This window comes from Colobus angolensis, unplaced genomic scaffold (assembly GCF_000951035.1).
Source record: "Colobus angolensis palliatus isolate OR3802 unplaced genomic scaffold, Cang.pa_1.0 Scaffold126, whole genome shotgun sequence".
Taxonomy (NCBI): Eukaryota; Metazoa; Chordata; class Mammalia; order Primates; family Cercopithecidae; genus Colobus; species Colobus angolensis.
In genome coordinates this window covers 2,488,735-2,502,260 of record NW_012113808.1, presented here as the reverse complement: position 1 = coordinate 2,502,260, position 13,526 = coordinate 2,488,735, and the positions used below count along the sequence as shown (strand labels likewise).

At 43.0% G+C, this 13,526-nt stretch overlaps 1 protein-coding gene across 1 annotated transcript in view; it reads right to left on the bottom strand.

Moving 5' to 3' along the window:
- Positions 1-13,526, bottom strand: part of NUP133 (nucleoporin 133kDa) — an 82,037-nt gene that overhangs the window by 40,085 nt on the left and 28,426 nt on the right. The window contains exons 13-15 of the mRNA XM_011933330.1: positions 10,335-10,498; positions 8,690-8,784; positions 3,329-3,553 (exon numbers count right to left, since the gene is read on the bottom strand). Of these exons, the coding sequence (XP_011788720.1) occupies positions 3,329-3,553; positions 8,690-8,784; positions 10,335-10,498 (484 nt within the window). The remainder of the gene's footprint in view (positions 1-3,328; positions 3,554-8,689; positions 8,785-10,334; positions 10,499-13,526) is intronic.

Here is a 13,526-nt window from a genome sequence, read left to right as displayed (position 1 = left end):
TGTGCTAATCAAGGTTGAAAGGATTTTGGGCTGTAAGGAATGTGCTTTGTTAGCCAAATGTTTAAAGCCTGCTTGTGGTTGAAGGTCAGTACCACTCCCTTAAATCTCAGTAAAAGAAAAACATCTGTCTCCTGCCCATCCCTGGGAAAATGTAACATTTCTGTGTATCTGTATGCCTTACTGCTAATTTACTCCCTTATCTTTTTGGTAATAAATACTGAGGGAACTCAAAGACCGGTGCCAGTGTGGGTCCTCTGGAAGCACAGCACTGGCCCCCTGGGGCCTCGCTTTTCTTTCTCTATACTTTGTCTCTGTGTCTTTATTTCTTTTCTCAAGTCTCTCGTTCCACCTAGCGAAAAGCACCCACAGGTGTGGAGGGGCAGGCCACCCCTTCACCCTATATAATGGACGGGCGTGGTGGCTGACGCCCACAATCTCAGCACTTTGGAGGTGGGCAGATAACGAGGTCAAGAGATCAAGACCATCCTGGCAAACACGGGGAAACTCTGTCTTCACTAAAAATGCAAAAATTAGCTGGGCATGGTGGCACACACCTGGAGTCCCAGCTACTCGGGAGGCTGAGGCAGGAGAATTGCTTGAACCAAGGCGGAGGTTGCAGTGAGCAGAGATTGTGCCACTGCATTCCAGCCTGGTGACAGAATGAGACTCTGTCAAAAAAAAAAAAAAAAAAGGAAAGCATAAAAGACAGAAAATAACATAAAAGCGCATAAAATGCCAAAACACTTGTTAAATTATCTTATCATGTATATATTCAGTGATTTCAAATATTGCTCATATGCCGTGTCAACATAGTCTGTTTCTTAAGCAGTGAGCTCTGCTTTTCCAGAGCCCTGGGAGTTACAAGGCCTTTCCAAACTGGAGACAGAGGCAAAGTGGAGAGTGTACCCTCAGGCAGGCTCTGTATTGTTTTACTTTCTATCAGGGCTGCCAAGTCAAAATAGCTCGTCCCAAAACACAAATACTCCTTAGAAAGGTACTTTGTCACCCCCAAGGCGAAGGACAGGTAAAAAGAAAAACTACTATATGTACATAGCTATTATATTCTCTTTTCATGATGATTATGACAGGGGAGAAAACCTTTAGAACTACACCCCAGAGAAGCTGAAGACCAATGAACATCATGAGAAATGAAGATAAACAGTGACGTGAACAGTCCTAAACATTACCATTTTTCATATGGAACATTCTTTTGAGGAGCCAATCACATTTTTAGTTTTGCTGTATCATATTCCTAAAATACTATTCTATATTATGTATCCAACTGATAATTTCCAGACCCTTCTCTAATAATTCAGCTAACTGAAACATGTACATACACTGCATTGACAATGACACTTTGCCCTTTGATACAAATGCAGAATAATAAACCAGGCTCTTGCTCAGTTCTTACAAGCAGCCTGTCATTAATTTTTAAAAATTCATTGTCTTATCATATAAAACTATGTATGAATAAAGACCAAAAAGGACACAAAAAAGACAACAATTTGATTTGTTAGATCATGAAACTTGAGGTGATTTTTCTTTCAGATTTCTGGCATACTCTCTAGATTAAAAACAAAACATAACAAAGCACTTTTCCTTCTATTCCCTAGGAACTAACCCAAACGTATAAAAACAAAGAATTCACACTAAACACATTTATGGAATCAACAGAAGACTGAACTTAGGTTATAGTACATCAAACTTAGGTTACAGTTCATCAAACATTAAGAAAAAGAGACCTGTTGGCATAATGTGTTACATGCTAGAATACAGTTAGGCTATAGGAGGAAGGAAGCAAAATCTGAGACACCAAATAGAGTTTGAAGTTCCTCAAATGCATAAGGAATTCCAAATTTCACTGAGCTGAGGGAAGAGTTGGCACTGTTTCTAAAACTAGATCATTCTGCAGTCTAAGACAATAGGTCTAAGTTCTGATGTCACACCTTTAAAGGGAGACAGTGAAGTCTACCCTGCTGCCTCAACAGGCTGTGAAGCTTCACAAAAGCGTGAGGACTGTGACACTATTTCCACAGTGTCCAGCTGTCACTGGCTGACCAGCATCTTAACCATTTCTGTCTTTGAAGTTTGTAGCAGACTTTTTCTCTGAAAATAAATCTGATTTTACAAGTAAGGTGTAGCAACAGGATCCTAGGAGGTAGCTGAGGAGTTCAGTGAAGGGACTGTTTGCAAAGGTGTGGACAAGATTAAGGGGTCCAAAAGGGGATGGGGCAGCACTCTAAGATGAGGCATTATCAACCTCGGGCCTGAAGAGGCAAGAGGAGGGGACAGCTACTGGAAATAAGAGAAAGCAGTTGGACAGGAGGCATGGTCCCTGACAGAGGTGCACAGCCAATGTAAAGTGGGCACAGGCAAGGAAGAAAGCTGGGGGAATAACTACTCCAACTTCCGGCCTTCTGGCAGGGCCTCCCATTCATCTGACCTGGCAGAAGCAGGAGGGCAAGGGAGCCCACTCAGGAAGGTCACTTGGCTGTGGCAGAGGCAAGGGTAGATCTGCCTGGTCAACAGGGTGAAACAGGGTCTCTACTAAAAATACAAAAATTAGCTGGGTGTGGTGGCACAGGCCTATAGTCCCAGCTACTTGAGAGGCTGAGGCAGGAGAATTGCTTGAAGCCGGGAGGCACAGGTTGCAGTGAGCCGATATTGCACCATTGCACTCCAGCCTGGCAACAGAGCGAGACTCAGTCTCAAAAAAAAAAAAACAAAAAAAAACAGTAGATCGAGAGACAAAGTAAGGAGAAGATCAGGATGGATGCAGTGGCTCACGCCTGTAATCCCATTACTTTGGGAGGCTGAAGGGGTGGATAACCTGAGGTCAGAGTTCAATATCAGCCTGCGCAACATGGCGAAACCCCACCTCTACTAAAAATATGAAAATTAGCCAGGCGTGGTGGCTGGCACCTGTAATCCCAGCTACTTGGGAGGCTGAGGTAGGAGAATCGCTGGAACCCCAGAGGCGGAGGTACCTGGGCAACCGAGCGAGACTCCATCTCAAAAAAAAAAAAAAAAAAAAAAAAAAGGAGAAGATCAACACGCAAAGCAAATAGGTACCTGGAGATAGTTACTAAGGGGGAAAAAAGTCAACAAGGAGCACTTCTCAGTCAACTTGGCAAGCTCTTCTTTATAGGTAACTGATAAATGATACTTCTGAGTGATACTGATATGTTAGCCAGAAAATCTGGGGTCCAATTTAACATTTCAGTGAGATCTTTTGTGATTTAACTTGTCCTCACCCTCTTTCCTGCCTAGGGCATGATCACTAAATGGCATAGTTCTACACAGCCACATGAAAGAGGACTCATCTTACCTCCCTGAAAAAGACATCTGCAGGAGTCAGGTTGGATGGGATTTCATACTCCCTCTTGTTCAAAGCAATCAATATGGCCGTGTTGACGAGATCAGAAAGCCGGGAGTGGTGGTTCTTGAGAACAATGGTGGCTGACAGCTTTTCGGCATGCTCACAGAGCAACAGTCGAGTGGCCATTGGTGTCCCTCTAACTGGAAAACTGCCTAGACGTCCAAATAAGCCAACCTTGCAAAAAGGCAAACATATATTCTTAGAAAGCAATTATGGTAACATACAAAATACCACAGCTGTATTTTCCCCCAGAAGCACGCTGGGCAGTCACTGGCCCCAGCTCTCCCCCAGCAAGTCCCTTCAGCTGTCTCTTGTTTTAGCTGTTTCTAACACACAGACACACTTCAGCCAGGCCAGTAACACCCACAAGGAAGTGCAGATATTCCTGTTCTAAGAGCAGGGTCACTCCAGGGCTTCTGTCCACTACTATTGTCTCTACATATCATGTTTCCCAGATTATTGTTTATGGTTATCAAAACAGTCACACTGCTCTTTTCGCCTTTTTTTGAGACAGGGTTTCGCTCTGTTGCCCAGGCTGGAGTGCAATGGGACAATCACAATCACAGGTCACCCTAACCTTGAACCCTCAACTCAAGCCATCTTCCACCTCAGCCTCCCAAGCAGCACACCACAACAGGATAATTTTTACATTTTATTTTTGTAGAGATGGGGGTCTCTACAAGGCTAATCTTGAACTCCTGGCCACAAGTGAGCCTCCTGACTAGGTCTCTCAGAATTACAGGTGTGAACCACTGCACCTAGGCTCACACTGCCCTTTGCTGGCTATATCAATTAACTCCGCTAGATTCCAGACTTTCGGGAATCAGAAACTCAGCAACCTCCACCTTCAAGGATTGATTCCATACCCCTAACGCTGCAGGGAGGGTGAAGACGTCTTTAACCCTTTGCATCTCCTACTGAGTTGCTTGGTGCCCATCTGTGCTGTGTTATGATCTTCTAGGGGTTTTCCCAAGCTTTCTCATTGCATACGACATTACAATAACCTGAACTTGGAAGAAGCCAAAAGACAGGCATAAATAATGAATACTTTTTCACACTTTAAGTATAATTCTCTTTCGTTAATAAGTGATCTGATTTTCTTATCCTTCATTTTCTGCATGCTCTTGCAGTATTTACATGCTAGGAGATATCTTTTTTATAACACAAAAGGGGTCACACTGTATATATTGTTCTGTACTTTGTTTTATTTGATAGTATCGTATTTTTTAAAACACATTTAGATATTCTTCATTATTTTTAATGACTGTGGAATACTTCACTGAATCCTAATGTATTCAACCTGTTCACCTTATTATTTTAAAATAAAAGTTACATGGTCTTTCCTGACTTGAATTTACTTCCTGGTTCCCTCAAAAATATTTTATGTGTAGTTGGCCAGAAGTGGTGGCTCACAACTGTAATCCCAGTACTTTGGGAGGCCAAGGCAGGCGGATCACGAGTTCAGGACATCGAGACCATCCTGGCTGACACAGTGAAAATAAAAATACTCAGGAGGTTGAGGTAGGAGCCTCTACTAAAAATAAAAAAAAAATTAGCCAGGCGTGGTGGCGGGTACCTGTTGTCCCAGCTACTCTGGAAGCTGAGGCAGGAGAATGGCATGAACCCAGGAGATGGAGCTTGCAGTGAGCAGAGACTGCGCCACCGCACTATAGCCTGGGTGACAGAGAAGACTTCGTCTCAAAAAAAAAAAAAAAATTTTAGGTGTAGTTTTCACGCAAGGTTATCCCAATTGCCTGCTCTACTTTGCTTTGATTGTGGCACTGACAGGGAAGCAACAGTTCTAGATTAAAACTACTCTAGGCCAGGCACGGTGGCTCACACCTGTAATCCCAGCACTTGGTGGGAGACAGAAGTAGGCGATTACCTGGGTAATGTGGTAAAACCCCGTCTCTACAGGAAATACAAAAATTAGCTGACTTCGTGGCACATGCCTGCAGTCCCAGCTACTTGGGAGGCTGAGATGGGAAGATCAGCTAAGACCAGGCAGGCTGTAGCTACAGTGAGCTATGATCATGCCACTGCACTCTAGCCTGGGTGACAACAGTGAGACTCTGTCTCAAAAAAATTAAAAAACTAAAAAAAAAAAAAAAAAATCATTCTAGTCACACAGTGAGTATGATCAGATTACCTCCCTGCTTCTGTATTGTATGGAGATACAATGTATGAACATAGAGGCTTCCCTCAACATCAGAAAACTAGAGGCAAGGGTACTGTTCTGAGGTACTGGTGTTACTTCCACTCCCTTCAGAATGAGGATATGGCCCCGCAGATGCCAAGTTTGGCTCAAGGAGAAAAGGAATATTTCTCTATATTCAGAAGTATTCTCTAGGGCTGGGTGCAGTGGCTCAGGCTTATAATCCCAGCACTTTAGGAAGCCTAGGCAAGAGGAGCACTTGAGGCCAGGAACTTGAGATAAGCCTGGGCAACATTATGAGACCCTGTCTCTACAGAAAATAAAAAAATTAGCTGGGCGTGGTAGTGAGTGCCTGTGGTCCCAGCTATTGGGGAGGCAGAAGTGGGAAGATTGCTTGAGCCCAGGTGGTTGAGTCTGCAATGAGCTGTGATCGTGCCACTGCACTCCACCTTGGGCAATAGAGACCCAGTATCCAAAAAAAACTTTCCTTAGAAGTATCTAGTTATGCTTTTTCCTGATTATTATTATTATTATTATTTTTTTTATTTTTTTTTTTTTTTTTTGAGATGGAGTCTCGCTCTGTCACCCAGGCTGGAGTGCGGTGGCGCGATCTTGGCTCACTGCAACCTCTGCCTCCTGCATTCACGCTATTCTCCCGCCTCAGCCTCCCAAGTAGCTGGGAATATAGGCGCCCGCCATCACGCCTGGTTAACTTTTTTTTTTATGTTTTTAGTAGAGACGGAGTTTCACCATGTTAGCCAGGATGGTCTGACCTTGTGATCGGCTCGCCTCAGCCTCCCAAAGTGCTGGGATTACAGGTGTGAGCCACAGCGCCCGGCTTTCCTGATTATTAACATAAATTCTTCCCGATCAGCAAAATGAGCTCTAAATAGTAAAGGAAATGGAAACATAAAAGGCATGGCTGGAATGGGGTTTTCAGAACTAGGTACAGATTACCTTGGGACATATACTGCTACCAGCAGCCGTGGGACTTTGTCAGGGTTCTCTGGAACCCAGGAAGGCTGAGCCATGAGTGCTCATGCCCTCGTGGCTTTCGGGCCTCTGATACATCCATGCTCTCAGTGTGCCAAATCAGGTCAGGGCAAGTTCCTCCCGGCCCAGTGTGCACATCCTCTTCCAATGAGAATGACTTTGCCACTCTTCCCATCAAGAGGTACAATCACACTGGGCACAGTGGCTCACACCTGTAATCTCAGCACTTTGGAAAGCAGAGGCAGGAGGATCACTTGAGCTTAGGAGTTCGAGACCAGCCTGAGCAACATGGCAAAACCCCTTCTCTACAAAAAATACAAAAATTTAGCCAGGTTCAGCACCATGCGCCTGTAGTCCCAGCTACTGGGGAGGCTGAGGCAGGAGAATCACTTCAGCCCAGGAGGCAAAGGTTGCAGTGAGCTGAGATTGCGCCACTGCGCTCCAGCTTGGGCGGTGGGAGTGAAACCCTGTCATACACATACCAAAAAAAGAGGTATAATCAATTATTTAATCTTTCATCCCAGCTGAGCTTGTGACTTGCTTTGACCCATGTCACTTTACTGTAAGTAACATTATGTGACATCTGAGATGAGCCCTTAAGAAGCTTACAGCTTCTATGTTCATCCACTGAGACCACAGGAAGCCAGTCCAGCTCGGAGCAGGATGAGCAACTAAATGGAGGAGAACCACATAGCCTTTGCTGACAGTTAGAACCAACTGTCAGAAAGCGGGAAGAGGCATGCAGACTCTCCAGCTCAGTGCATCCTAAATGGAGTTCGAGTGATTCCAGGTGAAACCAACAGAAGAACTGCCTGACTAACCCACAGAATTGTTTTAGGCCACCATGTTTTGGGGTGGTTTATAAGGCAGTAATAGTTAACTGATACACCTGGCTAATTAAACAACCGTATCGGGAGAAAATGTGTTTTTTCCTCATTAATCCATATCCCACCTAAAATACCAACAAAAATAGAGAGAGACTAAATGAATGATTGGAGTTTTCTCACCAAGACGATACAAGAGTAGACAGGAGACAAACTATGCACAAAATTGAAAAAGAATGTGGGATTACGAACAATCAGTCATTTCTGAAATTATCTAGTGCTGCACTGTCCATGAAGGTAGCCATTGCCCACGGTGGCTGTTTAAATAAGTTAAAATTCAGTTCAGTTGCTAGTCACATTTCAACTGTTCAGGTTACAAGTGGCCAACAGCTGTCCCACCAGACGTCACACTAGGAGAACATTCCTATGATCACAGAAAGCACTGGATTGGACAACACTCACTAGAATCTCCTTAACATAAAAAATTAGCCAGGTGTAGTAGTGAGTAGGCACTACTGAGTTTGAAAAACAATCAGGGAAGAGACTGGTAGTTCATGGCTGTAAACCTCAGCACCTTGGGAGGCTGAAGTGCAGGGATTGCTTGAGCCCAGGAGTTCCAGACCAGCCTGGGCAATGTAGTAAGACTCTGTCTCTATAAAACTTAAAAAAAATTATATGGGCACGGCGGCACAAACTTGCAGTCCCAGCTACCCAGGAGGCTCTGACAGGATTGCTTGAGCCTAGGAGGTCCAGGCTGCAGTGAGCCAAGACTGTACCACTACACTCCAGACTGGGCGACAGACTGCCCTATCTCAAAATATAAACAAACAAAACTCAAAACAGGTTGAAATTCATTTGGCTATGTAATATGTCTGCAAGTCACTTTTAATGATGAGGCAAGAATGGGTGAATTTATGTAACAATTCTGTCCAGTAGCAAAAACATTTTCTAATTAAGGCACAATATATATGAGGCTAACCTTTACACAAAAAAGGAATACTTTAAATGAGGATTTGATTCTAAAGGCACCTCAAAACTAAAAGTCATATGTAAAAATGTGTCAAATACAAAATCGACTCATGAAAACTTTTTCCACAAATGCACACAGGAAATCCGAATGAAGTCCTGCTTTTTATACCTGGATTAACAGGCTTGTACCCAGCCCAGGAATTACGGACTTTGAAATCAGCACAGAAAATGGAAAGCACAAGTCACGCCCCACCCAATGAAACACTTCAAAATAGAGAGAAGGGACTTCCCACTGTGTTGGAGAGACTGACAAAGGCAGAGCAGACAGACATCCTGGCCTGCCCTGTGCCTAGTACCCCGGGCTCTTACTTGATGAATGAAGTCCATAAGGAAAGAGTGAGCTTTCATTTTGTCTTCCAGCTGGTGAAGGATAATCAGTGACGTATTGCTGAACCCAGGTGCTTCTGTTAAAACATAGTGATAAAACTTAAACATAGAACATAGTGGTTTTACAACTATGCTATTTTAATATTAGTGGCCAACTGCTATTAAAATAAAAAGCTAAGACCAGGCGTGGTGGCTCACGCCTGTAATCCCAGCACTTTGGAAGGCCAAGGCGGGCAGATCACGAAGTCAAGAGATCAAGACCATCCTGGCAAACATGGTGAAACCCCGTCTCTACTAAAAATGCAAAAATTAGCTGAGCATGGTGGCATGTGCCTGTAGTCCCAGCTACTCGGGAGACTGAGGCAGGAGAATCGCTTGAACCCAGGAGGCAGAAGTTGCTGTGAGCCGAGATTGCGCCACTGCACTCCAGCCTGGCGACACAGCGAGACTCTATCTCAAAAAAGAAAAGGAAAAAAAAAGAAGTTAAGAAAGTCTACAGAAAAGAAAAATATCAACCTTAAAATACAATTATTTATAACATTACTCATAAGTTTTAAAAATTTAGGAGAAAATTCTGGAGGTTTGATATAATTCATACTGTATTTATTCAAAAGGCAAAATATGTTATTTTTAGTTTAATCATTTATAACAATTTAAGCTTGACAGCACCAACAAAAACAAAGAAAGGAGATGAACTCTGATGTTTTCTTCCTAAATCTCTAATGCAGCTTAGTGAACTTGCTAAGAAGTAGGATAATTAGGGAGAGAAACATGTTTGAGACAGTTCCCTGGCACCTGGGGACCCCAGAGTTCCCCTCAAGTTGCTGAAGTGGAAGTAAGTGTAAGAGGGGCAGTCACCTGGGATAGGCAGCAAGACATGTCTCACCTACTTCTACATATTGACATTTGATCACTGCTGTTCTTAGGGGAATGGACCACTTCTATTAGTCAAATATACTGATTATGCCAAAATTATTTAATTTGGGGGTAAGCAGGCTGGGCATGGTGGCTCACACCTGTAATCCCAGCACTTTGGGAGGTCAAAGTAGGTGAACCACCTGAGGTCAGGACTTCGAGACCAGCCCAGGCAACATGGTGAAACCACATCTCTACTAAAAATACAAAAATCAGCCAGGCCTGGTGGTGCACACCTGTAATCTCAGTTACTTGGGAGGCTGAGGTGGGAGGATCACTTGAACCCAGGAGGTGGAGGTTGCAGTCTGGGCGACAGAGTAAGGGAGACTCTGTCTCAAAAAAACAAAACAAAACAAAACAAAAACAAAAACAAAAACCAAACTGGGGGGCAGGTAAGTGCCAACTGTCTACCTATGCTACCAATTTTGATTTCGAAATAAAAGCCAGGAAAGCTAAGTAAAGCTAATTAATCTGCCTCAGATAGAACAATCAGGATTTGCCCCGATATTCCTTTAGTTTCTTATTCTGTTATTTAGACCTGTTCTGAGCCTTTTTCAAAACATACTATAAGGAAGGTTACAATATTTTAAAAAATAATGAATTAGTATTAAATTGTTTGAGAAGCTAAAAACATGCTTTAAGAGATGCCTCTAATACAGAAACCAGAGTATGTTGTTCAAAACACACCATTCCATAATTGAAACGTTCTTACCCTCAGGGACAGACTCAGCCCACCGTGGGTCAGACGCTGGGTAGTCATCCATCAGGTCTACACTGATTTGGGTAACTGCCTTGTCTAGTTCAGAATCAGAATCCAAATCAGAGTGAGAGGAAAAGAGCTTATCAACCACCATTTGGGCATGACCTAAATCTTTTCTGAAATAAAATCAGAAACCACAAGTATTAAGTAAGGCAAAATATTTTCAAAAGTCACCAAGAAAAAAAAATAATTGTGGAGTACTATTCAGCCAAAAAAAAGAATGAGATCCTGTCATTCGCAACAGTATGGATGGAACTGGAGGACATGTTAAGTGAAATAAGTCAGGCACAGAAAGGCATATAACCAACTTTACATGTTCTCACTCGTGGGAGCTAAAAACTAAAACAACTGAACTCATGGAGATAGACAGCAGAGTGATGGTTACCAGAGCGTAGGAAGGGTAGGAAGAGTAGTGGCAGTGGCGGGGAGTGGAAATGGCTAATGGGTAAAACAATATAGACAGAATGAAGAAGAGCTAGTATCTGACAGCACAACAGGCTGACTACAGTCAACAATTTATTGTACTGTAACTAAGAGCATAATTAGAATGTTCATAACACACAGAAAAGATGAATGCTTGAGGTGATGGATATCCCATTTACCCTGATGTGATTATTACACACTATATGCCCGTATGAAAACATCTCAGGTACCCCACAAACGTATATATCTACTATGTACCCATAAAAATCACACACAAAAAAAATTTTTAAGTTAATTGTGAAGTTAAATGTAACCTAAAAACCATTTATAGGTTTTGGCTCAAAGTTACTTTTAATAAAACTTATTTAATTAAAAGGGAGAAAACTATTATCCATTCATTAATCCAATAAATACACATGGAATACTTACAACGTGCTAGACTCTGGACACAGAAAGATAAAAAGACTTAAAAATAGTCCAGACAATTGAGCACGCAATGACACAGGTGATAAACACTGACAGAGATGGGGAAAACTTCCAACTGGTAAAGAGGAGGTCATGGAAGGCTGGGGAGAATTGGGAGAGGGGTATATCGCTACACACAGAACATACATCCACATTCGTCAGCAAGTAAGCCTCTATCTCAGGAGAGAACTGAGGCTACAGGAGAGGCTGAGATCACCCAGGGAGCAAGAGTTTGGAAAAAAGCTTGCAGGATAACCAGTTAAAGGAAGGGCGAGCCCATAAAAAGCAGCAGACTCTTCTAACTTAGAGAGATTAGGGGACAACCAGAGTGTCCATGAACCCACCAGGGGATTAACCATGGCACATATGAAGAACCGAGGGATACTGAGAAGGGATGAATCACAAAATTAGAGGACACAGTCTTGTAAACCATGTTATGGGGTTTGAACCTAATACCACGGACGATGGACAGGCACCGTAAAGGAGTGTCACAGTCTGTTCCAGTGTCCCAAAAGATTGCTCTATCATATGGAGAGGGGATCAGATGTCAGATCAGACAAGAGAAAAATCCAGTTAGGAGGTTACTGCAGAAAGGAAAAGACAGGAAAGAGAAAAATCCAGTTAGAAGGTTACTGCTGGATCGGAGGTACGGTAGCCCCCTCTTATCCATGGTTTCACTTCCCACAGTCACAGTTACCTGAAGTCAACTGCAGTCTGAAAACAGATGACAGAGACAGAAAGAGAGAAGGAGAGACTGATCACATTCACATATTTTTATTACACTACAGTCATCTCTCAGTATACGTAGGGGAATGGTTACAGGAGCCCCAACATACACCAAAATCCACCCATATTCAAGCCCTGCAGCTGGCTCTGTGGCGCTCCAGTGTACAAAAAGGTGGCCCTCTGTATACGTAAGTGAATTTCTGATCTGCTTTTGGTTGAAAACACGCCATGAATTTTTGATCTGCATTTGGTTGAAAACAGCCTGCATATTATGTAGACCCACGCAGTTCAAAGCCGTGTTGTTCAAAGGTCAACTGTATATTGTTATCGTTGTTTTATTACTATTGTTCTTAATCTCTTAGGGTGCCTAATTTATAAATTAAACATTATAAGTATGGATAGGAAAAACATAGTATATATATGATTCAGTACTATATGCAGTTTCAGGTTTCCACTGGGGGTCTTAAGACATATCCCCCTGTGGGTAAGGGGGAATGCCTGTATAAGGATGACTCCTGTGTTGTTGCTTTGAACTGAAGAGATGGTAGTGTCTGTCACTGGAGCAGGAGATAGGGATGGAAGAATAAGCTTTGGAGAAGATAAGCTCGGTTTTGGATACGTTGAAATGCAGGTGCCTGTGAAATATATACTGCTGCTGGACACTCCATTTTCATATAATGGCCCAGCTCGTGGTACATCTGTTTCTTCAGCAAATGAAGCCATGGAGGAGAAAAGATCACCAAGGGAGTAGAGAGAGGGGGAATGTGGTCGACAGTAGTGAATGTAGACAACCTTTCAGGTGGTTTAGCCATTAACAGGAACAAACAGATAACATGGTAGCTCAAAGGATGCAAAGTCAAAGACTGTTCTTTTTACAAACGGCAGACTACATATGATTAATTGCTGATGAGAAGGAGCCAGCAGGAGAAAGGTCAAAAGACAGAGGAAAGGGAGAACTGAAAGGATGTAGTCTTAAGTGAAGCAGGAGAGAGTGGACTTCAAAACAAAGAGCAGTCTCTGACAGGAAGAAGAGCACACCTTCCTACTTTATTGGGAGGGAAAGAGGAAGAGGATTTGGGATCCAGATACATTCATAGCTAGTAAGCTAGGAGGTACAGGGAGCTCTTATCAAGGGCTTCTGTGATTTCTGTGAAGTATGAAGTTAAGTCCTCTGCTAACTCTGAGGGAAGTGGGAGAGAAATGGGAAGTGGGAGGAGATTGGAAAAGGGCTGTCATGGTCCCTTGGTAGAACAGGAGACACAGCTGACTGGAGAAACGCAGAAAAACTCTTGAAAACATGAAAGGCCAGGGTGAAGCTGGTGACCCAGTCATGCTACAGATTATGGAAATACAAAGGTGACTATGGCAAGATTTAATTAAAAATTACAGAAAAAGTTCCCCAAAACTCTCATGAACAAAAGATTTGGTATTTTTTGGGCTAAGTAAAATGAAAACCAAAATAACATAAAAATTAATTTTGGCCGGGCGCGGTGGCTCAAGCCTGTAATCCCAGCACTTTGGGAGGCCGAG